General features: G+C 39.2%; 3 protein-coding genes across 3 annotated transcripts in view; all 3 read right to left on the reverse strand.

The window, feature by feature from the left end:
* The window catches only part of LOC309506176 (uncharacterized protein), a 27,418-nt gene extending 19,911 nt beyond the window's left edge, over window positions 1-7,507 (reverse strand). Inside the window, exons 1-15 of the mRNA XM_082179783.1 lie at window positions 7,435-7,507; window positions 7,222-7,356; window positions 6,365-6,580; window positions 5,867-6,045; window positions 5,176-5,278; window positions 4,948-5,106; window positions 4,693-4,855; window positions 4,465-4,568; window positions 4,195-4,374; window positions 3,816-4,022; window positions 3,536-3,715; window positions 1,445-1,636; window positions 1,197-1,346; window positions 540-643; window positions 252-454 (exon numbers count right to left, since the gene is read on the reverse strand). Coding sequence (XP_082035909.1) covers window positions 252-454; window positions 540-643; window positions 1,197-1,346; window positions 1,445-1,636; window positions 3,536-3,715; window positions 3,816-4,022; window positions 4,195-4,374; window positions 4,465-4,568; window positions 4,693-4,855; window positions 4,948-5,106; window positions 5,176-5,278; window positions 5,867-6,045; window positions 6,365-6,371 — 1,931 coding nt within the window. The 5' untranslated portion in view covers window positions 6,372-6,580; window positions 7,222-7,356; window positions 7,435-7,507. The remainder of the gene's footprint in view (window positions 1-251; window positions 455-539; window positions 644-1,196; window positions 1,347-1,444; window positions 1,637-3,535; window positions 3,716-3,815; window positions 4,023-4,194; window positions 4,375-4,464; window positions 4,569-4,692; window positions 4,856-4,947; window positions 5,107-5,175; window positions 5,279-5,866; window positions 6,046-6,364; window positions 6,581-7,221; window positions 7,357-7,434) is intronic.
* LOC309505893 (uncharacterized protein) lies at window positions 7,468-15,177 on the reverse strand (the record flags this gene model as incomplete). Its single annotated transcript, XM_082179351.1, has 14 exons — window positions 15,152-15,177; window positions 14,960-15,059; window positions 14,160-14,326; window positions 13,730-13,963; window positions 13,461-13,648; window positions 11,449-11,557; window positions 11,221-11,371; window positions 11,005-11,144; window positions 10,777-10,926; window positions 10,581-10,694; window positions 9,438-9,593; window positions 9,049-9,165; window positions 7,801-7,916; window positions 7,468-7,602 (listed from the first exon to the last, which is right to left on the reverse strand). Exons 3-14 carry the CDS (start codon window positions 14,194-14,196, stop codon window positions 7,468-7,470), a joined length of 1,647 nt encoding a protein of 548 aa, XP_082035477.1. The 5' UTR covers window positions 14,197-14,326; window positions 14,960-15,059; window positions 15,152-15,177.
* A 3,395-nt stretch (window positions 15,178-18,572) lies between these two features.
* Window positions 18,573-23,748, reverse strand: LOC309505894 (uncharacterized protein; the record flags this gene model as incomplete). The annotated part of the gene is made up of 11 exons (XM_082179352.1): window positions 23,631-23,748; window positions 23,259-23,411; window positions 22,974-23,175; window positions 22,746-22,886; window positions 20,534-20,719; window positions 20,131-20,257; window positions 19,912-20,045; window positions 19,612-19,815; window positions 19,077-19,226; window positions 18,815-18,994; window positions 18,573-18,730 (listed from the first exon to the last, which is right to left on the reverse strand). Exons 3-11 carry the CDS (start codon window positions 23,143-23,145, stop codon window positions 18,573-18,575), a joined length of 1,452 nt encoding a protein of 483 aa, XP_082035478.1. The 5' UTR covers window positions 23,146-23,175; window positions 23,259-23,411; window positions 23,631-23,748.
* Window positions 23,749-26,727: the final 2,979 nt, after the last annotated feature.

The raw sequence follows: 26,727 nt of genomic DNA on the forward strand, positions 1-26,727 counted from the left end.
ATAAGTTTTCTTTTCAAAGCCATTTTCTGACTCATTTGCACTTTACGTCACATTTGCGTAATAGAAAATATCAATTATAGTTACAGTGCATCTCAGTAATGGACAATAAATCTTTAGCATCTGAAATCATGCCACTAAGATCCATTAGCAATGCATGAGTGTACCCGGTTGGCTCAGCTCAAGTGGGTGTGGGTGTACAGTTGTCAGATGACTGTGTTTAGCTCCTGAAAAGCATAGATATAAATAATTACCCAGCATCACAGAGAGTTGCTTCTGATGGATGGATCATAGCAGTCTGCTCACAGAAGTACCCAGGAGGACACGGCTGGCACTGCTCTGCCCCACTCAACCCTGGGGAGCTGGAGAATGTTCCGGCGGGGCAGGGGAGAGGAGAGCTGATACCAGCCGGGCAATAATGGCCAGGCGGGCACATGTTGCTGCCTGTAGATTCCATCTGCAAATCACACATTTTAAATGAATGTGTAAACCTTTGTAAACACACAGTGTCTCTATTAAGAGACAGAACTGATGATATATACCATGTTTCCAGTGCCATCGGGGCTTGTGGCACCCGAAGGGCAGTGATATCCATCCTGGCAGTGCCCTGTAGGCTCTGAAAGGCCATGGCGAGCACAAAACATGCCTAGATAGACAGATTACATGGATTAGATCCTTTTCCCACACATATTGTACACTACTGTTCAAAAGACTGACGTAAAGATTTTGAAAGTCTCTTATGCTAACCAAGCCTGTATTTATTTGAGCAAAAATACAGTCAAATATATATATTTATATAATAAATAAATAAAATATTTAAAATTACAATTACATTTCAAAACAAATGTTTTCTATGTTAATATTTTTTTTTTATGTAATTTATTCCTGTGATGTCAAATCCATAACCCCAGTCTTCAGAGTAACTTGATCCTTCAGAAATCATTCTAATTTGCTGATATGGTGCTCAAGAAACATTTCTAATTATCAATGTTACAGTTGTGCTGCTTAATATGGGAAAACTGAAATTATTTATTTACAAAAAAACAATCTTTTATAACACTATAAATGTATTTACTGTTACTTTTGATCTATGTAATGCATCCTTGCTGAATAAAAGTATAATTTCTTTCCCCAAAACTTTTGAAGGGTAGTGTATTTGTGCAATAAGTCTTGTTATTTTCATGTATTTTCAGTCTGACCTGCAGGGCACGGTAAACAATCCTCCATACTGGCTGTCCCAGACTGTGGCTGCACTGTTCCTGGAGGGCAGGGGAACTGAGTGCCCTGTGATGTGCCCGTGGGGCAGAAATGTCCCAGTGGACATGGAAGAGGCTCTGATACTGCTTCCCCTGCATTGTAATGCAATAGGATCTATTGTAATTAATTTATAAAAAAGCACAGAGATGGTTTTAAACGAATTTTCTTGTAGATAGAAATAATAACGCACCCGGACAGTAGTAGCCTAATGGACACGGATCACAGTTTTCTCTGTGGCTGTTGCCCATGACGAAGCTGAAAGTGCCTGCAGTGCAGGCCTGGGGCTTGTGTGTGCCTGCGGGGCAATAGAAACCGGCAGGACAGAGACTCTGCTCAGGACTGCTGGAGCCCCAGTCACAGAAGTAGCCTGCAGAACATTCACCTACACGGTACAATAGAATTAGACAATAATAACATATGACTCATGGTTGCATCATTCAACTCCAAATTCTGCCATAATATCAGTGCTTTAACTGTATCGTTATGGTTTTCAATCAGGGTTCTGTGAAACTATACCCTATTCCACAAAGGATAAAAAAAGCAAATAATTGTATTTAAAAATGTTTGAAAGAAATAATAGAATCACTGCGCTCGACCAGATCAGGGTGCAAAAAAAAAAAAATTACACCCTTTATGTGTGTGAAAATTTAAATGATGATTAAAAAAATGAGGAAAAAGGGGCATGTAGTTTTTGTCTTTGAGACCAATTATATTACCATGATAATTTAATGAACCAATGATCTGATTATATAATGTAATAAAGTTAATGTTTTTTAATGAAAGTTATTATAAAGTGTTAGCAAGAAAGCTAGCTCCTTGGGTTGGCTGACAGACTTTTTAGGGGACTCCGGGTTTGAAAAGATTGAAAAACCCTTAGTAAAAGAGCTAAACAGCTTGTCCACAGCAATGTTGTCATTGTGTCAATAATGAGCCATTCGCAAAAGCACTTCACTTCCACTCCACTGTGGATCCAGTTTCTATCCAGTTGTGGTCGGCAATGAAAACAGATACATAGTCGTTTTAATAAGTTATCTTTTCTCAAAGCCATTTTCTGACTCACTTTACTTTACGTAACATATGAGTAATAGAAAATATAAATTATAGTTACAGTGCATCTCAGTACTGGACAATAAATCTTTAACATCTGAAATCATGCCACTAAGATCCATTAGCAATGCAAGAGTGCACACAGGTTTTTTACTAAAACTGTTCAAATGAGTTTTTGTTAATTTAAATACAGCTAACATATTAAAACAAAATATAAATATTACATTAAAAACTTGAAAAATGAAATGTTGCCTTGGGAACTAACTGAAATAATTATACTAAAATGACTAAAACTGAAATAAATATATAGTAAAGTTAAACAGAAATATTTAGAAACAACAAATTTATTAATAAAATGACAAAAACCCATAACAAAATGACTAAAATTTTAACAAAAATAACAACTAAAAATATACAAATGGCACTGCAGTGTGTGTACACAACCACCCAATAATGATAAAAATCCACCAAGTGCTTTTTTTTAAATCCCCATAAATCATAAGCAATGTCTCAGGACAAGCCGTTCTCAGATTCGGGGCAATGTGACGTACTTTTGCACAAGCTGTTGACTGACACTGGCGTATTAAGATAGACCCGCCCCGATATAAAGTTTACCAGTTTATTAAGCACCCACTGAAAAGGTCTGTATATATTTTTTTACTGTTAGTTGTAACGAGTGTTTTGTGTACTTCGCTGTGTATGTTGATGATTATGAAAGGGAGAAAGAGAGAGTTTATGGATTAGACTTTAATGTGCACTTCTTATGCTGTGTTTATTCAGCTCTTACAGTGATTCTCTGGAGTAAAACTAACGCTTCATCTTTTGTGTGATGTACAATTAATTAAGTTATAAGTTATAATCTTAATTAAACTAGTAGACTATACCTGTTCTATTTCCATACAGCATATATTCTCTGACTCTGTAGGCATTATTGTCCGACTCCGGGTCAAAATGAACACCGCTACTGAGAGTTTCTGTTTTGATATTATCATTCCTTGAGATTGTCCTGCCACTTTGCCGGCAGGTGCTGCTTATTTGCATTTAAAGGGATACACACTAAATACACGTTTTTCTGAGCCCCAAAATGTGACAATTTAAACATGCTGTAAAAAAATAGTATCTGTTGGCTATTTTGAGCTAAAACTTCACATACACACTCTGGGGACATCAGAGACCTATTTTACATCTTGTGAAAAGGCGCCTAATAGGTGCCCTTTAAAATATTGATAAAAACCTGCTCTTATTCCCAGAAGGCAGTATGCCCCAGGTGGACACATAGTGCCAGTGCTGTTGTCAGTGGGGTTGGGAACTGTTGCTTGCACAAAACAGAGGAATCCAGGGGCACAGGGCCCAGAAGGCTCGGAGAGACCATCTGAACCGCAGAAATATCCCATAGGGCACACCAGGCACTGCTCTGCAATTATAAAAAAATATATAAAATAAGCATGATAGAAATGGAAAAATGCATTTAATAATGTTCCTCACTTATTGCAGTACAATAGAGAATACATCACCTGCTGAAATGAGGCCTAGAGAATCACTGTATGTGCCTTTGGGACATGGAACTGGGTTTCCAGGCTGAGTCTCGTTGGGGCAGTAAAAGCCTTCAGGACAGACCAAAGGAGTGCTGACCCCCGTAGAGCCGCTTGTGAGGTTGATGCAGTGGAAACCAGGAGGACAGGGTTTACACTCGCTCTGCCCCCTCTGATCCTGAAACTGACCTGTGATCAAACAACAATATATAAAAAGACCAATGAAAACAATCACGTTTGTATTTCACCTCTTCTAAAAAGTGTAGTAACTACACTGAAATGGAGCCCTAAAAAGTCAATGGAGCATTACTTTTAAGTCACAGAGCAGACAGTATATCTCCAAAATAGAGTATTACAGTACCTCCAGGGCAAGGCATGCAATCATCTGTGCCCTTTCCCCCACTATCAGAGCGCTGGCTGCCCATTGGACAGGGAGTTGGCACAGCGCTACCAATCTCACAATAGTGACCGGGAGGACAAATATCGCCATAAACGGCTGACAGAGGAGCTGGAGTCGGCGATCCCTCACTGCAGTAAAACCCTGTGAGAATACAACATGTCATATTAATAAGAATCTACAAGAAGTCCTGTGAAGGCTTAAAAGCTGTCTGCCGTAGATTTGTATTCAAACCTGATAAGCAGGGTCCACTGACTGAGGTCAGGCTTGGTTCTGAGCAATAAAACCCGGGTGTGCAGTTTTGGCACTGACTTATGTTGGATAGTTGATGCAGATTGCTGTAAAACAATTTATTTTATTTAATAGAATGAGATTTTTCAAATTGATTTAAAACAATATTTTATAACGTAAAATTTTCTCATTTTTTCAGTTGTTTTGTACTATTATGTGTCACACTGGTACCTAAATGTGCCCTTGGGACAAGGTATTGCAGCAAAACTTCCGGCTGGACAATATGATCCAGATGGACATGGTATTCCAGTCTCATTATCATTTGGGGAGGGAGTGACGGCTCCTCCAAAACACAAGAATCCAGCACTGCAAGGGCCAGTTGGTGACACATCCCCTGGACAAACAAATAAATATCAGCTCCACATATAAGACCAAGCAGGATTAGTATGTTTTCTGGGGAAAATAATCATTGTTCATGCGTCATACCTGACCCTATACAATAGGTCCCAGGGTCACATCGAGAGCATTCAGAAGACTCTGCCAATCCAGACCGGTTCCCATAACTCCCTGGAGGACATGGATGTTGACTGGATGCTCCGATTGGACAATAAAATCCAGGCTGACATGGGAATGGGTGTGTCATACCTAGTACAAGAAACACATCAAGCGAAGGCATATATTTCATCTGTTCATTTATTGAAATTTTATTTGTACCGTTCTCAGGGCAGAAAAAGCCGGCAGGGCACAGTTCACATCTATGCTGGCCGAGACTGGGCTGAAAGCTACCAGGAAAACATGGCCTCTCCATGATGCTGCCCTGTTAGAGCGGGAACAACATGAGTATGTTTTATAAAAGTCACACTGCCATTTTCAGATATTTAAATGAATAAGTCATTTCAGTAAATTCATGCCATTTCAATTTTGTTAAAATACACTTTTACAGAGTTTGGGTCACTCAAAATGTAACATTTCAGTCATGAAAACGACTTCAAATACTACAGAAACCCCATATAAAAGACATAATTATCTAACATAACATTTCATTACATAATGAAATGATGATAATATTTTATGTTATATTTATTAAAAAAAATGTTTTATATAAATTTGAATTTGTACACCATATCTAGTTTAACTTCTTTGACTTTTAAAGGTATATCCTTTTATAAATGAAATATTTCATTTTTCAGGTTAAACAAGACCTAATATTTTAATAATATACATAAAAAAGGTTTGTCCCTGTATTCTGGTGTCATTAATGTTATATGTTTAAAGTTGTTCAAATGTGCATGTTCAATTGAGCAAAAACCAAAACAATATATTTGAATCACATACAAATAAAAAAAATGTGTCCCTGTATTTTGTATAAACAAATAAATAAATGAATGATGTTGTTTTTACTTACCCTTTCACAGAAGTGGCCTGCACCACACACATACTCTGGTGGTCTGGATGTGTTCTGTCCTCCAGGGCAGTAATAGCCCTCAGAGCACAGACCAGAGGGCTCAGTTAGACCTCTTTGCTCACAGAAATATCCCGGTGGACATTCAAGGCAATCTTCTGTACCGGATGCACCAGCAGATCCTGGTGAGTATTAAACAATAAAACCATAAAGCTTCAAAGAGTTCAAATCAGAAAAGTGACTTGTCCTATCAGAAAATAGATAAAAAAGCTTTTTAATTGGTTAATGGCAGGTAAAATGTTAATAGGCAATAAAGACGGGATGTCAAACAACATCTACGCATTCTTCTTGAATAAACTGCATTATGGGTATACAGAAAGATTTGTAGACTGTAACTATGAAGCAATGCTGGTAAATACTGAAGCTAAATTGAAGATGCATCTTGCAAAATAATGAAAATGTTCATTGATCCTTCTAGCTCTAGCTTCTAGCTTCACTTACTACACATTGTGCTTTGTGGACAGGGTAGGGGTAGTGGTGTGCCTCGGGGACAGTAGTGTCCAGGAGGACAAAGCACAGCACTAGGATTTGAGGATCCTGTGGGGCAGAAGAATCCAGCCAAACAGAGGCCTACAGGAGTGTGCAGGCCAGTCTGATTACAATAAGAGCCTGAATCACAGGGCTGGGGAAGAGACGAACCCACTGGGCAATAAGACCCTGTAGAAATGATTCATTGAGCTTTAGCCATCAGAACATAATCATCATGATCTTATACAGATAGAGATGGCCGATATCCATTAAAGAGATAGTTCACCATTAAAAAAAAAGAAAATTCGGTCTTGATATACTTTGAAATAGTGATGTCTGATTTGTGAACAAATCGTCCTTTGGAGTCAGAACTTTTCAATGAATGGGTTCACAACTGATCTAAATGATTTGTTAATGAATCGAACAACATTACTCTGTCATAAACTTTCAAGCTGGATGTGAAGTTTTTTAGTGAATAATGGCAAACTTTTTGGTCTGTTGCTCACCCAGAAAAATAACATGACATCAGAAGATTTGGAATATTGTGCTCAAGTCATATAAACTACATTTATGATGAATTTCTGGTGCATTTGCATCCTTTTTTAAAGCTTGACATCTCCAGTTCTAGTTCATTGTAACTGCATAGAAAAGACTGACCAGCAAATTCTTTGAAATACTTCCTTTTATGTTCAGAAAAAAGTTTGCAATGCCAATGACGTTAGTCAAAAACTCAGTAAATGATGATTTTTTTTATTTTTGGGTGAACAATCCTTTTAATGCAATGTTAAAGAAGCCTTTTATTAACAAATATATCAGTGTGCATTGCATACCTGTAGGACACAGGTCCCCTTTGAAACCAGTACATGATTCTGTGATTTGTAGACGTAATTCTGAATAACCCTCAGACTCGGATAAATCGAATAGAGGTCTGGGATCCAGGTCATCCCAGACTCTGGCACCATCTCCTTGAAAAAGTGTCAGTCAGTTTTAACTGCCTCATCCGTAACCATATAAATGATTTAGTACCATATCTGGAATCCTACCTGGAATGTGAATTGAACAGGTTATATTGTCCTTCAGAAGGCAAAGATCATACTTTTGGAGGTGGGATAAAGATATGAGGTCACAAAAACAGGTCCTCTGAGAGAATGTGGCCTGAGGTACGGAAGTATCTGCACCTCCAACGCAATAATGACCTGGAGCGCAAAACCCTGCAGAAGGGCAAAAATAACATATGCATCACTTCTCATCATCCTTCAGCTGAATTATTTTGTGGTTTACGGTGTAATATTTATTATCTGCCAACCTGAGGGCTGAGAGGAGCCTGGTGCAATGCAATATTTGCTTGGAGGGCAAGGGGAGCAGTCATTAGAGGAGGTGGCCCCTTTGTCCTGGAGAATAAAACCAACAGGACAGGGTAACGGAGCACTGCTCTGCTCAGGACAGTAATATCCTGCCGGACATATATCTCCATACATCTGAGAGACTGGGGCAGGCTCTGTGGCCCCAGATGAGCAGAAATGACCTTTTATGGAGGGAGAACCAGATGTAAAATTAAGATATACACCACCAGAACAGATTCTAATGGGAATCTCTGTAGCACTGACCTGCGGAGCAGGGTCCGGAGGGGCTGATTAGTGCGCTGGTGTTACAGTAGAATCCAGGAGGACATGGAGAGCAATCCAACTGTGATTGTAACCCCTCAATCATATTCGCAGTGCCTGGAGGGCAGGGAAGTGGGGTGGTGCAACCCTCCATACAGTATAAACCTTGTAGAAGAAAAAGCATATAGTACGGTAAAAATAATACAATTCGCTTGGTTGAATAATTAAAAAAACATTACGTTTCTTTAAAAATAAAAATATGCTGATTTTAATTTAAAGAAAAACATCGTGGTAATGAAAACTGGGAGGTAAAACTGTCCTGAAAATAATGTCAATACTTAATTTCCTTTGTGAAATACATTTTACAAATTTTCTTATGAATTTGGGGAGAAATATGACCAAGACATTTCTTGAAAGTCACGAAACCTGTCAGGAAAATGTCTAGGTCATATTTCACACGTGAATCTAAAACTTATTTTTAGGAGCATATAGATCTAAAATTTTACAAAAACATTTATTACTGTAATGTGAAAAAAATTCTGTATTATTGTAATAAAAATCATAATTGATAATGAGAATAGTAAATGTAAAACATTAAATGTCAGCTTTTTAATGCTTCCATTTCTTGACATACAGGGAATCTGACAACAAAAACAACAACAACAAAAAAAATCTTAATTTTATATAACTTTTTTTATTACATTTAGCTTGAAGAAAATTAAGCCCTTTTTTAGGACCATTAATATTAAAAAAATTAGAATGTGCTTATTTCAAATTTGTGTTACAGTATTGTTTCACTGTATTGTAAAAAAAAAATACCCTGCAGTAACGTAAAACATCAGGATAGTCAGAGTAACTATAAAAATGTATGGTAAACCATGCGTAATTATCCTAACAATAATCCATAGATTAGTCAAGACAAATGATAAATGTAGGCTTAATTTTTTCTTAATAAAATACATTTACTTATTTGTTTTCTTTATGATATTAGGGTGAAATATGACCCAGACATTCCTTAAGAGGCTTAGAAAGACTCACCCATATAATATTTACCTGGTGGGCATGGTTGACAGGAAGGCTGGGATGGCAGAGGCTGATAAGTACCAGGCGAACAGATGGCAGGCTTGACGCTGCCATACGGACATGCGTGACCAGACGGACACTGACGGTCTGAACAGACAGATCATAAAGGTAAGAGACAGGCAGTATAAAAATAAACGATGTCTAGACATATTATTGCAGCAGTACTAAATAATTCAGACAGCACTAGGGCAACCCTGTAAAGATGCTGTGGCGAGTCACTAAGATAAATGGAAGGAGGAAGCAGACACTGTCTCTCTCTATTTATTAAACCTGCTCAGCACTGTGTACATCCAGTAGCCCAGTTTAACTGATGCCCAGAGGACACTATGGATTTCTGCTTCGTCAGTGTTGCTTCCTACCAGGTTGATGTCCTGTTACAGAACCTGCCGGACAGAAGCTGCCCTCAGGACAGCGGAGCTCTGCAGAGCTCTGACCCCAGTCGGGACAGTAGAATCCAGGGGTACATGGATGACACTCTGTCTCAGATACACCACCACGCTGGCCCAGGAATGAACCTATAATATAGAACAGAGATCATTTGATTAAACGCAATTAGAGAGATACTAACAAAATACTGTCAAGTTGGATGTTGATTATTCTTCTGTAAATCAAACTGGAGGTGACATAGTAACGTTTCTTAGAAACATTACAAGATTTGCTTTGCTACTGTACATAGTCCAAGGAAAAGTTAAACCAAAAAAGGAAATTGCCATTATTTACGTGCCATTGCTCTTTTTTCAGTGGAAACAAAAGGAGATGCTTTTTTTTTTATATATATATTGTGAAATATTATTACCATTTGAAATAACTGTTTTTTATTGCAATATATTTTAAAATATTATTTATTTCTGTGATATCAAAGCTGAATTTTCAGCAGCAATTATTTTATTCTTCAGTGTCACATGATCCTCCATACGTCTTTCTAATATGCTAATTTGGTGCATTTCTTATAATTGTCAATGTTGAAACGATTGCATATTTTTGTGGAAACCTTGATATATTTTTTTCAGGATTTTTTGATGAATAGAAAGTTCAAAGAACTGCATTTATTTGAAACAGAAATAGAATTCTTTTGGAACATCATAAATCTCTTAACTGTCACTTTTGATCAATTTAATGCATCCTTTCTAAGTAAAAATATTGATTTGCTTGAACAATAGAATATGAAAGCATGAAAGCATATCGTGGTCAGCAGCCAGAAAGTTCCAAAAAGGACAAAAAAGCACAATAAAACTAGTACATACTACTTGTGTGTTATATTCCAAGTCCTCTGATACTATACGATAGCACTGCGTGAGGAACAGACCAAAATCAAGGTCGTTTTTTTCACAGAAAATCCTCAATTTTAGAGCTTGAAAACTCCTCGTCACTATATCCTTTCAAGTATTGTATGAAAAAGAGCAGCGTGAACATTGTGTTAAACGTCTCCTTTTTGTCCCACAGAAGAAAGAAAATCAGTGAGTTAATGATGTCAGAATTAAACATTTTAGTTCAAACTCTACCTGGTGGGCAGGGTTCTGGTTGTGCACTGCCAATCGGGCAGTAGTGCCCTGCGGGACAGACATCCCCAATGAACTGAACATCCTCCGCTGTACAAGCCCCAGGTCCTTCACCATCTGAAACAAACTCAACTAATTACCATTGCAATGCTTAGACTCACTACCATGATCAAACACCACGGTAAGTGGAGAAAATGACCTGTGTTGTTGTAGTACTGAGGCGTAGGGGTGTGTGATCCTTGAATACAGTAGTATCCAGGACTACAGGGCCCAGAGGGTGAACTCAGCCCTGGTTCTGCACAGTACTGTCCTGGTGTGCATGACTGACACATCACTACAGATGCTGCTCCTATTCAAACACCCACAATGTTAGTTCCATTCATCCATATTGAACAGCGCAAGCATGCTACATATGCTGGAAAAAGACCTTCTAATGAGCCAAATGTGCCCAGAGGACAGGGCTCCATATGGCTGGCACCCGGTGGGCAATAGAAGCCAGCTGTGCATCTTCCTCCCGTGGAATCTCCAACTGGCTCTGAGAGCGAGGCACCCAGGTTGCAAACATAACTGCAAAATCCAAGACATTAGCATGAGAAAACAGGTCTATATTATTCACCAGGACATTTGAGTGGAATAAACTCACCCTGGAGAACAGTTGCCTGAAGGGGTGTCCAGGCCAGAGGAGCTGCAGTATTTACCAGGGGGGCAGGGGACACACTGATCCTTCCTGGACAGGCCTAACTGGCCATTAAAAGTGCCCACAGGGCAGGGGAAGCTCACTCCGGACTCTGAGCCTGTTCAAAATACAAAGTATAGAGTAAAAAAGGGTTCAAGTGTCCTCATCATGGACATGGAGTAATTTTGTCAGTACCTGGAGGGCAGTAATATCCCCTAGGACATGGCACAGGTATAGAGGTTCCTTCTGTTACTGTGTCTGAACCAGCGCAAAAATATCCAGCCGGACACACAGAACATTCTGCCTATGGATGTGAAGTAGATAAAGTATTTAACTTTAAGCTTTCATTTTATGTTTCTTTTTGTTATCACATTAAAAGGTCTTGGTAACTTTTTACCATGCCTTCATCACTTATTTTTATATATATATTTTGTTGTTTTATTTGCTCCGAACTTGTAGTTTCAATCTTAAAATATGAAATATATATAGTATATATGTTTTAGTTATAATCAAAAACTTGAAGAAAGAAGAAATGTTTCAGTAAAAAACCTGATCAAGAAAATATGACACGTGGTGAACAAAGAAAAATCAAGGTAAATATCACTTGTAAAATTAATATTTTAACTACGCGTCATTTTAATCAAGCTTTAATCATCCCATTATGAAATAAATGTTTTTCTCCAAAACATGTTGGGAACAATTATTTGCCCCCTTTTATTAAATACTTTTGCAACCTCCTTTTTTCAAGATAACAGCTCTGAGTCTCTCTGAGTCTTCTCCTATAATGCCAGATGAGTTTGGAGAACACCTGACAAGAGATCAGAGAGCATTCCTCCATACAGAATCTCTCCAGATCCTTCAGATTCCCAGATCCATGTTGGCACTTCTCCTCTTCAGTTCAGCCCACTCATTTTCTATAGGGTTCAGGTCAGGGACTGGGTTTTGTGCACAGTGACCCATTTTTGTTTTGATTTTGATGTTTGTTTTTGGATCACTGTCCTGTTGGAAGATCCAAACATGGCCCGTTATAAGATTTCTAGCAGAGGTTGTCAGGTTTTGATGTTTTATCTGTTGGTATTTGATCAAATCCATGATGCCATGTATCTGAACAAGATGTCCAGGACCTCTGGTAGAAAATTAGGCCCACAGAATTAAAGATACAGCAGAGTATTTCATTTTACACATGGGGTACTTTTTTATCCCTGTATGAACCAAACTCATCTTAAGTGTTTGCTGCCAAAAAAAACTATTTTTTTGTTTCATCTGACCATAGAACCGGTCCCGTTTGAAGTTCCAGTAGTGTCAATTACTTTTCAAACGTTCTATGGACAGATGAAACAAAAAAGAAAGAGCTTTTTGAAGCTGAACTGAAGAGGAGAAGTGCCAACATAGATCTGAGAATCTGAAGGATCTGGAGAGATTCTGTATGGAGGAATGGTAATTCTTGTAAAAAATTATTGTTTCCAATCTGTATTGGAGAAAAACATTTATTTCATAATGTGATTTTCCCCCGACTTTCAATTATTTTACTTCAATAAAATGTTTTTTATTTTTATTTTTTATATATAAAATATCAAAAGGATAAACAATGCAGATTTATTTTTTAAAGCCATCTTTGATCATATTTACCAAGGGGGCAAATAATTCTGTCCAGCACTGTATACCATGCTAGAAAATTTGCTATAAGCAGTCTATCATTTTACTCAAACATTGCTCATTTTAATTTTACATAAACATAATTTCCACTATAGACTGCTGTTAAACACAATACATTGTTTGAGATGTGTTGGAATTCAGTTTTGTTTTAGTATTATTTAAATACTATAATCGTATTAATATTTTGAATTAGCTTTTATTTGAATTTTTTTTAGTTTTGATTTTAGTTTGTTTCAGTAGTTTTATGTGCTTTTGTCATTTCTATTTAGCTTTAATTTATTTTCAATTCAGTTTTAGTTGTAGTAATTTTACTTTTTCAACTTAAATGTACTTTATTTCAGTTAGTTGCCAAAGCAACATTTCTCATTTTCATTTTCAAGTTTTTCATCTAATATTTATATTTTATTTCAGCTTTATTTCAATTCATGATTTTTAATACTTTCAACAGCTTTTATTTTAGTTTAACTTAAAAACAACACTAATGGTAATGCTAAAGAGAAAAAACTTTTTATGTTACAAATTTTAAGGTGACATTAACAATCTCAACTGACCTGCCCCTGGAGGCTCTGGAAAGTCCCAAGGGGGCAGGGGATCTGGTTAGGTCTGCCAGGTGGACACATATGTCCAGGTGAGCAGATGTAATCGGCAGGCTGGCTGGAATTTTGACCATGTGGGCAGTAGTAGCCTATCTGGCACACATGAGAAGGGGAGGAGAGACCCCTACTGGAACAAGCATATCCTACAAAGAAAATGTCCACAAATCAGTAAAAACGAAGTGATCTAAAAGGAAGTCTGAAGTCTCCAAAAGAGGAGCACTGACCTGGAGGGCAGGGCAGACAGTCAGACAGCTTAGTGTTCTGGCTGCTGTTGCTATAGCGGCCTGGTGGACAAGGCTCAGGGGATGAGGACCCTACTGGACAGTAGTGACCTTGAGGACATTTACCACCTGTCTCTCCATCCACGGGTGTGGGGGACACGGCTCCTGAGAGGCAAAAGTGTCCAGCTGCACAAGGTCCAGACACAGCACTCTGTCCAGGAGACTCGCAGAAGAAACCTGCCGGGTGGAAAGTTTGAAGGAAATTTCACAGCTGAGATTTGACAGACGCTGAAAGAAGCACATGGGGCTGCAACTGAAAATGGTATTACGCAAATTCTGTGAAGAAATAGGGCAGCGTGACCCTCTGAGAATAAGAGATGAGTAACTCTGAGAAATAACTCGATAGGAGTGCAGTCGCTTGTAGAAATGGTACCTGGAGGGCAGGGAAAACAGTCTTCACGGCTGGTCATCCTTGTATGTGGATTAATAGTTCCTGCTGGACAGGGGTGCTGATTTTGTAGATGGGTGCCCGTCGGGCAATAATGGCCTACTGGGCATTCAATGCCCTCAGAAGAGGAACCATAGGCAGGACAGTAGTAACTGTGAGTGAAAAGATATTACTTGATGGTAAAGTATGTCATTTTTGTGGCACTAGCTCCACCAAACAGAATGCAAAATTAATGACAGGCTTCATGAACACTCCACTGTCTGCTATTGGGGATCAATGGGATAAAAAAAAATAGCCCCAACCCTGCCCCCAAACTCACAACAGTGCAACTTTGCTTTTCCAGTGGCCTTGATTCATTTTTCCCATAGGGATTTAAAAAATGTCTTCATTAAAGAGTTATAAGCCATGAACCAGATCAACTAGCTGCGAGGTCATTCACAATATTACAAACTTAGATTTGAAGCATAAAAGTATTTAAATGTGCACTTAATGGGTTTAATGAGGGAAAGAACTACAATCCCATGAAGCATTGCGAACAACACAGCTGAAATAAAAACGATGGAGAAAAATAAAACCATGGTTGTTTTTTGCAGAATCATGGGTAATGACGTAGTTTTCACCAGGAATTCCACAGTGAAACGTGATCATTTACGTTGAAATAATGTGGGCTGATGGCTCTGCACAATCTGGGATAGAAAGTAATTTAACATAAAAAAAAATAAAATAAAAATATACACTTCACCTCTAAATGTTAACCATTTTTGTATATGTATAAGTGTATCTACCCCTGGGGACACAGGCTGCAGCTGTCCTGTCGCTCTCTACTGCTGATGGATCCTTCTGGACAGATTTGAGGAGCGCTGGAGCCTCTAGAGCAAAAATAACCTGCGCGGGAGCGGAAAACAGGATGAGGTGGGCCGGTGTGAGGGGAAGGTGGGTGTTTTTAATCTGCCCTGAATTGGGGATCTGTCATTTACCTGTCGGACACGGTCCTCCTCTGTGATCGTTGATTGGGCTGTTGGGGAGAACGGCTCCCTGTTTGCAGTAAAAACCTTCCCAGCATTCTCCGCTGGGTGAAGCTAGCCCAGATATGTCACAATAATGACCAGCAGAACATGACAAACACTCTTCCTATAAGAAAATGGTATCCATGGTCCTTACAGATGTAATAGGACAATAGGACTTGTGTGCTCTCATGCTGTTATAAATAGAGAAATTCCTCTTACCACTTTGATCAGTTTGGTTTTATTACTGAAAGTGCCCTCTGGACAAGGCTGAGGTTGAGTGGTGCCTTGTGGGCAAAAGTGACCCACAGGACAAGGTCCTCCTGCTCCTTGGAAAAAAAATCATTATTAAATTCTATTTTATATATATTTATAAAGTCTTCATATAAGGCAAAAACAATGTGATGTTGCTTTTTCAAAAACTGTTTCCAGACATTTATTTTTATATATTTAATAAAAAAAAAATGAAATACTGTATTCACAACTTTCATTCACAATTTTTTATGTAATAACCCTAAATTATCTAAAATTCTCCAAAACCGTGGATGTAAACCCAGCTACCTGCAGACTGCGTGTGAGGTTGAGGTGAGATGTTCCCATGCACGCAGTAATATCCCTCAGAGCATTCTCCTGTGACAGAGGTGGAGTTCAGAAGAGGGCAGTAGTGTCCTCCATCACATTCCCTACACTCAGAGAGGACACTCAAACCAGAGTCAGGACTGTATGTCCCTGCTGGACAAGGCCTCCAGTCATACCCTGTGCCTTCAGGACAATAGAAACCTACAGGCAGACATAAGATAACAGCTTAAATATGATTGCTGGATTTGGATGAAATCAGTCAGCATGTTTGTGTATTGTCTCTCTCCACTGTGTGGTGCTGTTTACAAATTAATTGAGTTTCTTGGAAGACTTAGGAAGTAAATTATTTAATTGAGTTTCTTTCATATACTTAGTATACATATACTTAGTGTTATTGACACTACTTTCACTACTATTCTAGCAGTAACATCAAATGGATATGTTCGGAATAGCATACTACCATACTATTATTACCATATCTGTTGTAAATACTATAGTGTATAATATAGTAAATATTTTGTATAAAAGCAGAACTGGAACTGAAAGTAATAGCAGCTTTGTAAAGAGAGAGATAGATTTATATTAATCATTATTTGATCTTATAGCCAAGTTATTTTAACATAAAATATTAATGCACAATAACAATGATTATTGACAAATTGATAACTGGATGCCTCGCAAAGAATTAAATAAGCAATGTGATGAGGACAGAAATGTAGCACACTACTGATTAAAACATGAACAGTTGCATAATGCATACTGTTTCACGTACTTTTGTTAAAATGTAGGCAGTATATACTGTGCAGCATCCAGTGAGCAGAACACTAGTACTCCATTCCGAACATAGCCAACGAGAGACCAAAGCACCAACCAGCTGGGCACAGCAGCCGGGCTCCATCCACACAGTACCAGCCAGCTGTGCAGGGCCAGCACTGAGAGGCTTGAGTGACGGTTACAAAAGTCCCAGGATCACATGGAACAGGGTGAGTGGTTCCTGGAGGGCAGTAGTGACCCACTGGACAGATGTGACCGGAGACCCCATCAGTGGGAGTGGGAGTCTCAGCTTTCTCAGCACAATAAAACCTTTTGGGGGCATATGACACCATAGGTTAAACTGGGCATCTGTGTTGCAATTGTACTGTGCATATTGTTTTGCACATACCCATCTGAGCAGAGTCCACTGGGTTCTTTCAGACCGGTAGAGGCACAGTAAAACCCTCCAGGGCATGACTGGCACTCCTCAGCACTCCTCAGTCCTGTACTATTAGACCACGTTCCCACCGGACAGGGCATAGGACTGGCAGTGCCTATAGTAACACAGGGAGACCTTTAAAACACTTTTATGAATGAAATCACATCAGTAGTGTACCATAAGTTCAAATATCATACCAGTGTAACATGTTCAAAAGTTCTTCTCATGCTGTGACATTTAATTTAACAGAATTAGGTAAACAGCAAATAATATGTGTACAAAATATCATGTAAATTACTTTATACTTGTATTACTTTACTAATACTGTACATTCTTTTTTTTTTTAAATTTGCCTTTTTGTGCTTTTTATAGTGGAGATTGACAGGAAAGCTTTTGGGTGGAGAGAGAGGAATGGGATCAGCAAAGGACCTTGAGTCGGATTCAAACACAGTTGCACCACATGTCAGTGCACTAACCACTATGCTATCAGGACCTACATTATTTTGTAGAATTTACTTGTAGAATTTAACATAATTGATATTAGTTTCTAGTGTTTTATTTTTAATTTATGCCGACAAAAGATGTTATTTAGAGACAACAATTTTAGCAAATTTCTCATAAGACAGGATTGATAAAGGCTAATTCTGGTAGCTGAAATTTTTAAACCACCTTTAGGACAGTAGTGACCAGCTGGGCATGGGGCCCCTGTAGAACCATCCACAGGACTGGGTGAATAGGAGCCCTCTCTGCACCAAAAACCAGCCAAACACAGTCCTACAAATACGCATTTGAACACAGGGCTTGTAAAGCAAGAACATGGGGCATTTGTTTCAGAATTTTTACAGAAATGTCATCAGTCTCACCTGTAGGTTCTTCAAGTCCAACATCTGGACAGTAATGTCCTGACGGACACAACAGACAGTCACTTTGACTGTCCATGAGCTCACGGGGGTTATAGGTGCCGGCAGGGCATGGAAATTGTTTGGCAATACCAGCTCCTTCAGGACAGTAATGTCCCTTTGGACAAGGCTGCAGGACAGACATATTTACAGCCCCAAATGTCGCATCGCAATAAAAACCTGGTGTAGGAGAAAAAGGAAAAAAAACAGGATACAAGCTTCAGTATGAATTTCAGAAATAGAAATGTGGGAGTGTGTCACAGTTTGCTTTAGATAACTGCAGCTTGCCTGATACACAGATTGTACAGTTCGCCTGCTTCTGCTTGTCCTGAAATGTCCCAGTGGGACAAAAAATTGGGACAGGGCTTCCTGGGGGACAGTAATGACCGACCAGACATGGCAGAGCTAGGTCATCTGTCTGACCAGGCGGGCACCAGTAACCTACCGAAAAATCACAAGATGTAGAAATTGAAAGATGCAGAAATTGTGTTTAGTGCAGTGATAGTTGTTCTCACCCTCCCTGCAGGGGGCAGTAGGAGCCTGAAGGCCCACGGTAGCACAGTAGTATCCTGCTCTACAGGGCTGACACTTGTCCTTGCTTACAAGGCCCGCTGCTGAGGAGAAAGTCCCCGCTGGACATGGCTGTGGTGCACTGGAGCCCTCGTCTGGGGAAAACGATAGATATTCAACTAAAATGTATTTGGGAATCTCAACTAAGGCTGGTTTAAGGGACATAAATCTTCATCTGAATAACCCAATACTTACCACAGTAAGTCCCTGAAGGGCAGATGTTGCCTGTAATGCCATCTATAGGCCTGGAGGAAGTGGCTTCTCTCGTGCAGTAATACCCAGGAGAGCACGGTCCACTCGGCAGGGCTAGACCTGTTTCAGAAGGTCAGGTTATAAGCAAACCGTTTTGCAAAAGCACACAGGGAATTCATTGCTTTGTATCTGGTGATTACGCACCGGTTGCATTGCAGAAAGCTCCTGGAGGGCAAGGTTGAGGCTCAGAGGTCCCTGATGGACAGTAAAACCCCTCCTGGCATCTGCCCCCAGTGGAGGAAGCAGGGCATAGGCAGTTAGCGTTAGTGTAGTTGTCCAGGTCAAAGGGCTGAGCGTTCCAGGCAGCAGATACACAGAACCATCCTGTGTGATGAAGTCATTGGTTGAAATTCAAAATGAGTTCAATATTCAGTTGAAAATAGTCTCATTCAGGTGATGTACTAACCAGCTTTACATTTCCCAGACACAGCGGACAGGCGCTCTTTCTCACAGTAGTGGCCTGGAGGACAGGGTAAGCAGCTGTCCAGGCTGTGGGTCATCGGCTCGGGGTTGTAATAGCCTCGTGGGCAGGGGAACTGGGTGGCATGTTTTGTTCCTGTAAACAAAGACCAGCACTGCATAATACTGAGGTGTGGTTTCTCTAATTCTGCATTTTGTCTAGTGAAGTAGTTAGATTTATTTTAATTTTTATTTTTTTATTGTTTTAAGGATAGGAAAAAATCTGCCAGTGCCACAAGACAAAATGCACTTCAATACATGTATATATTGTGACATTAAAATCTTAATATTAAGATTATTTAATATTAGTTATGGTTGATATTAAAATGTATACTATTTTATACTTTTTTTGTCTAAAAAATTTGTAGATTTTTTTGTCTAAAAAATTTGTAAATTTTTTTGTCTAAAAAATTTGTAAATTTTTTTGTCAAAATTTTTTTTTGTATTGTAAGCAATAGTTTATATATAATTTTGTCTCTAACCATCAGGGCAGTAGAATCCAGGAGGGCAGGGGTACAGAGTGTATTTGCTGGTACTCTCTGGGCAATAGTATCCAGCGTGGCAGGGACTGCACTTAATCTGTCCTGTCAGGTTGGTATAAGTGCCTGCAGGGCAGGGAACAGGCACGGCACTGCCAGTGGGGCAGAAGTGCGCTTGAGGACAGAGACCACCTTCAGAATCAGAACCTGTACCAACCATAACACCACAGTCAATAGTAGAATACAAACAGACAATGAGCTAATGACACTATCAAATTAACAAAAATGGTTGGATGATCGCACCAGTGGATGACGATGCCCCGGCAGGGCAGTAGAACCCCTCTCGGCAGGGTCCAGATGGTCTACTCAAGCCCCCCGAACCACAAAACTGCCCAGCAGGACACACAGTGCACCCCGATTTCTTAGTGACATAAAGACTATAAAGACAAAAAAAGGAATCTGTTTATCTGTTCATTCACTCATATTAGTATGGTATGACAATTTGACCCTGTAATACAGTACCTGTTTGAAAAGGTGCCAAGTGGGCAGGGTAAAGGAAGGCTGGTGCCCTCGGGACAGTAATGACCCACAGGACACGGCCCACCCACCCCTGTGCTAATATTTGAATCAGGATTCTTGAAGTTTATGCCTGCAAAAGTCAAGAGAACCATAACCACAACTGCTTAGATGCTACGATTCAAATCAACAGAATGAGGTCACTAATTATTAAAAAGCAAAATGTCGATATAACTGGACATACCTGTGAGGCAAAAATACCCAGCCTGGCAGGGACCAGTAGGTTCAACTAGTCCCCAATCTTCACAGTACATTCCTTAAAATGATAGGTGTGTATGATGAACATAACACTACACCAATGCTATTAAAACTGCCAAAGGTGTAAGTAAAGCAGGGGCACTGCTCTCACCAGCTGAGCACAGTAAACACTGCTCTACTTGGCTTTGTCCTGCTTTAGGGCTGTATGTGCCTGGAGGGCAAGGGAGGATGTCCTCCACTGTGCCCCCCAGACAGTAATGTCCTTCTGGACACAACTGGAGCTCCTCCCCCTCCAGACACAGCCATCCAGTGGGACAGTCACTGCATTCTGCAGCACCTGCGTTCAGACACATTAACAATATAATGATCACAACTTACTTTATTATGCTTTGAGTTGACATTGTGAATGAGTTGACATGTGTATGAGCTGGCAGGGACCAGTTGAAGGCAAAGAACAGAAAAGATGAAAAGTATGTACTGCACTGGCGATGGCAAAGTATATTATTCAACGTTTTCTGGATACATCATAAAATTGTGTCTAAGAACACAAAACTAATACCCTATTATAACAAAACGGGTTGTGATAACCCAAAAAGCATGCTTGGATGCATACTTCAAAAATCAAAACTCTTTTAAAGGGATAGTTCACGCAGACGGGTGCATAGATATATACACACTAGATGTCGCCTTAAAGACATTCGTTCCAATGAACTGCCATAGACAAGGCGACATCTAGTGTGTATATATCTATGCACCCGTCTGCGTACACGTCAGATCAGATCACTCGGACATGTCTGCGTATAAGAGGTAAAAACGATATAAATACTGTTCGTTTTCTCACACAAACCGCTCGTTTCGTGTCTTAGGCCATCAATGTGTACTTACGATGGGGAATTGTTTAATTTGGACGACGGGGAATTGTTTTAATTTGGACTCTGTGCTTGTGTTTTGAGACCGTGACCATAGACCTGCATTATATGACTGACAGACAAGAACGGTTTGACCTAAAAATATCAAAATTGAAACTACTGCGGAAAAAAAGACACCTACATCTTGGATGCCCTTGAGGTAAGCTAAAACATACCAAAAATTAATTTCAAAGTGAACTATCCCTTTAACACACCTTTTTCAAAGTACTAAGGTTTGAGGCACAGTAATCCTAATCTTGCATTCTTGATACACCATCAGATAACAAATTACATTGTGAAGAAGTATGTACTGCACTGCTCAATAAAATACTATAAAATGCGTCCCAATTTGCATACTTATCCTTCCTAAACAGTATTCGAAAGTAAAATTAGTATATCCCAGATCGTACTATGTTGAAATAAGACACCCGGATGGCCTACTTTTTCTGGTTTCAATCCAAAGTACAGATCCATGAATAACGGCTAATATTGCCCACAATCCATTGCGTGTTTGACGAGGATTCGATTAGAACTACAAACATGAGTTTAAAAAGTGTTAGAAACAACAAACATGGCGGATGTATGAGTTTGACAGTTAAGTAGAGAGGTTTAGATAAAGGTGTTTGAGTGATTAATAATCAGTCTCTAACCTGACTTAAAGATATTTATTAATTGTTCTCCACATTATATTTCACCTGCAACAACACTGTGAACTTTTATAAAGATACCTTTTTTTTCAATATCTTTTAAATGTATCATTATGCAAACTCATTCGGAGTTCTCTCCGATACGGTAGGAACTTTTTTAAAGATACCTCTTTTTTCAATATCTTTAAATGTATCATTATGCAAACTCATTCGAATTTCTCTCCGATACGGTAGGAAATTCAATTAAATTGAATGTGGAGGATTTTAACTGTGACAAGATGGTTGACAGGGCAGTTTAAACTGTGACAGAATGCATGTAACCAAGCGACAGAGTGGTACAAAAGCTTGCCTGTACACTGCTACACACAAAACAGTACATACTTTTAGTACAAGTAGGTGAATTGGGATGCAGCATATGTTTTTTTGTACTCACACTATAATTTCATGAAATTGATTATACCCCATCAGAGAAGAAAGGGACCAATTATAGAACTCAAGAAATTCTGGAAAGTATTAACTCAAAAAGCATGCATGGATGGATGCAAACCTCAAAAATCAAAGTTCTTTTGACACAACTTTTGATGTACTATGATTTTAAAACACATTGATTGATCCCAATCTTCTGTTATAATACACAGAATGCATAATGTTAATTGGAATTCAAACTTTCGCAAATTATACTAAAACCACCATTAAAGGAATGTTTGATGTTTTAAGCCTCACAGATCTCTGGTTATAAACTCTGGATATTCAGGTTCAGAAAAATGTATAAAAGTATACCGGTTAAGTATGTAAAGTAAATGTATACCTGTGGTATTTGAATGTGTTCCATCAGGGCAGTGTAGAGGCGATGTACAACCCTGTGGACAGTAATACCGTGCCGGACACCTGTTTCCTGTTGCCCCATCATCAGGCATGGCCGTTTTAGCACCACCTGCGCAATAAAACCCTATATGACAGAACAGTAGAGAACTCAGTTTTAAAAACTAAAGTCAATAATATGGAGGGATTGTGATAAGAGATTATGAATTTGTACCTGGAGCACATATTCCGGTGGGCTGAATGAGGCCAGAGCTGTTGCAGAAGAATCCAGAAGGGCAGAGCCAACAGGATGACACAGTCTGGGACCCCAATGCATTACTCCAGGTTCCAGGAGGACAGGGGTACTCATGAGGGTGTCTGGTGCCAGCTGGACAGTAATAACCCATGGGGCATATGTCGCCATACCTGGAGCTAATCTGTAAGAAAAAAAAAAGATCGGATCATTGAGCTCGATATGAATCCCACTGATTAACATGTGTGACAGATAGTATGTTGTTACCGGAGTGGCAATGTGGGATCCACCAGTGCAGTAAAAACCAGGCTCACATGGTCCTTGAGGAGCAGTTAGTCCAGGAGAGTGGCAGTACTGACCAGCATCACATGGGCCGCAGTGCTGCAGATCCTCCGCTCCTGAACTTGCAGTGTATGTACCCTTCACATATTGGAAAAAAAGGAATTCTCCATCACAGGAATAAATTACAATTAAAATGTATTAAAATAGAAAACAGTCATTTTACATTGTAATAATATTTCACAATATTACTGTATTTTTAATCAAATAAATGTAGCCTTGGTGAGCATAAAAGACTTTCAAAAGCATTATAAAATTATAATATTGTATATTAGATGGAATATGAGGCTTCATACTCACAGGAGGGCATAGGTGAGCAATTAAGGAGCCAGCAGGGCAGAAGTGTCCAGGTGGGCACAGGGGCTGCTGGGATAGGCCTGTCCTGTTGCAAAGTCTTCCAGATTGGCACTCAATGCAAGAGTTGTAGCCTCTTCCCTGATGGAAAAGAAGTCAAACTCAGTTAAATTAAAATGTTACTTGGTGTGAATTCTTTATTGCCGTGGCTTACTGGTTGGAAAGTTCCCATTGGGCACGGTTCAGCCCTCACAGCTCCTTCCAAAGAGTAGTGTCCCTCCTCAGCTTCATGTTGGACTGGTGTGGCTGAACCTCCACTGCAGTAATACCCCGCAGAGCACGGACCAGAAGGGGATGTAGAGTTTGTTCCTAAGCAATAATAACTGAGAGAGAAATTTTTTTTCAAGATTTAAGAAGATAGTTTCAAGGGATAGTCCGCCAAAAAATGAAAATTCTGTCAACATTTACTCACCCTCATGTCGTTCCAAACCTGTGTGACTTTCTGTCTTGTGTGGAGCATAAAAGAAGATATTTTGAGAAATGTCTCAATGAGGTCCAGTGTTGTTCGGTTCCCAACGTTCTTTAAAATCTCTTGTTTTGTGTTCCACAGAAAAAAAGGCATTCGGGTTTGGAACGAATTGAGAAAGTAAATAGTGACAGAAATTCATTTTTGGTTGAACTATCCCTTTAAGAAAGAGAATTGAATGTTTATCTATAACGTGCACAGTTTTGCAGTCATACCCTGGAGGACAGCGGACGCACTGCTCTGCATGTTGGAGACCAGTGCTGTTACTGTATGTTCCTGAAGGGCACGGCTGTGGGTGAACTGAGCTCGGTGGGCAGAAACTTCCAGCAGGACACACACCCCCTTTTTGGCCATCAGGAGGAATCTGTCAAGGCAACAAAATCGTATTGATTATTAAAATAATCAAAAGCAAATTAAATTAAAATGACCGTTTTTTTTGGTAGTAATAATCTTACAGGACTTCTAGATCCCTGTCTACAATAGAATCCTCCTTCACAGTTCCCCGTGGGCTCAGATTTGCCCAGTCCTGTGCAGTATTTCCCACCACTACATGGGGTGCACTGTGATGCTTTGCTCAGGGCTGGCCGGGATCCATACGTGCCCTCTTCACATGGCTCTGGGACTGAGCTCCCCTCAGTACAATAGAAACCCTAAATATTAAAGCAAAGGAAATGCACTTTAGATACATACAAGCTGAATTTTGGATTCAGTCTTCAGTGTCACATGATCCTTTAGAAATCAGTCTAATATGCTGATTTGGTGCTCAAGAAACGTTTCTTATCTTATAAATGTTCAAAACAGTTGTACTGCTTAATAATTTTGAGGAAACCAGTTTTTTTTCAGTATTTATTGAATAAAAAATTCATCTTTTAATAAAAAGAACAGCAATTAAAGGTGCAGTCTGTAAGAATAACAACTAGTGGTCGAAATAGGTACTGCAGTCCAATTCAAAATATCGGAGATTGTCGTTTCTCCCGCCACCTGCTCCTCAGACTGGACGGCGCTCACACGGGTTGCCAGTTTGAGCATACGCAACAGGAAAATTGGCAACGTGCAGTATCACACACCAAAACAAAAACAAACATTCCAGCCTGGAAATGCACATTTCAAAGTAAAATAAATGGCAGTAAAAGTGTTTTTCAGAGAAACGTGTATGTGAACTTAGCATGTTTCCTCAATATATGCAAACATATTATGGTATTTTTATGCTTTAGTATAGTGAAAAAGTTACATACAGCACCTTTAATAATTTATTGTACATGATAAATGTATTTACTGTCACTTAAGGTCTATTTATTTTTTTATTTTTTTATTTTTTATTTCAGAAGAAAAAAAATCTATTAGACAGTAAAGTAAAAATGTTAAAGCATGCCAACTTTTACATTTACCTGTGGACAGACTGTAGGAGAGTGTGTGGCCAGAGTAGGACAGTAGTGACCAGGAGGACATTCCACACAAGCTTCTCCTCCATGGCCATACGAGTCATTCCTGAAGAAGCCCGAATGACATGGAAACGAGTTTGGATGTCCGGTACCAAGAGGACAGAAGTATCCATCAGGACAGTTTCCTGTCTGATAGGAATAATATACATGTTAAAGGGATAGTTCACACAAATCCAACTCTTTTTCCATACAATGAAAGAGGATGGGAACCCTACACAGCCATGGTCACATTCAGTTACATTTTATGCACAAAAAAAGAGCAGCTTGGACATTCTTCTAGATAACTCCTTTTGTATTCAGGGAACAGTGTCAACTTGTGTAAAAGTTAAACATGACGGTTCATGCAAGTCGATGAGATGAATCAATGTAACTCCACAACAACTGCATAAATGTATCCACTAACCATTCAGAAACGTCCAGGTGCGTCTAAAATTTGCAACCTCTTCCTGAGTCTCTCTGTAAGGCTGCACTCCGCTACTGGTTAATTCTGTGATTTTGGATGAGTGAGATTATTTGCGTGTTTTGTTATTGTATTTGTTATCGCATTTAAAGGGACACACAAAAACGGCACGTTTTTGCTCACACCCAAAAAGGGGGAAATTTGACAAGCTATAACAAATGATCCGGGAGGTATTTTGAGCTGAAATTTCACAGACACATTCTGGGGACACCATAGATTTATATTACATCGTGTGAAAAGGGGCATAATATGTCACCTTTAAATGTAATGCATTACTATATTGTATTACTCGCTAAAAAGTAACTAATTGCGGTAGTAACTTTTCATGAAAATTAATCCGTTATGTTACTTTTGTGTTGCTTTTTCTCACCTGGGCTGGGTTTGCTTGTTTGTTTTATAATAACAAAACAAGAAAGTTATATTTTTGGCAAATGTAAAGGACCTTTCACATCAAAAGTGAAATGAATAAACCTCAGGCTGAAGGAAATGCAAATTCACGCCTGTACAGTAGAGGGTACAGCTCAAACGAACCTTTCAGCTGTGCTGCTATTCTGGATTGCAGAAAAATTAAAAGACACAGATGAAAGTTCGACACTTTTACTTCAACAATAAAAACAAAACAAAACAAAAACACAAATGTAATGTTTAACTAAAGTCATTTTTGCTTAGTATGGC

This window comes from Leuciscus leuciscus, assembly GCF_965113295.1.
Source record: "Leuciscus leuciscus genome assembly, chromosome: 9".
Classification (NCBI taxonomy): Eukaryota; Metazoa; Chordata; class Actinopteri; order Cypriniformes; family Leuciscidae; genus Leuciscus; species Leuciscus leuciscus.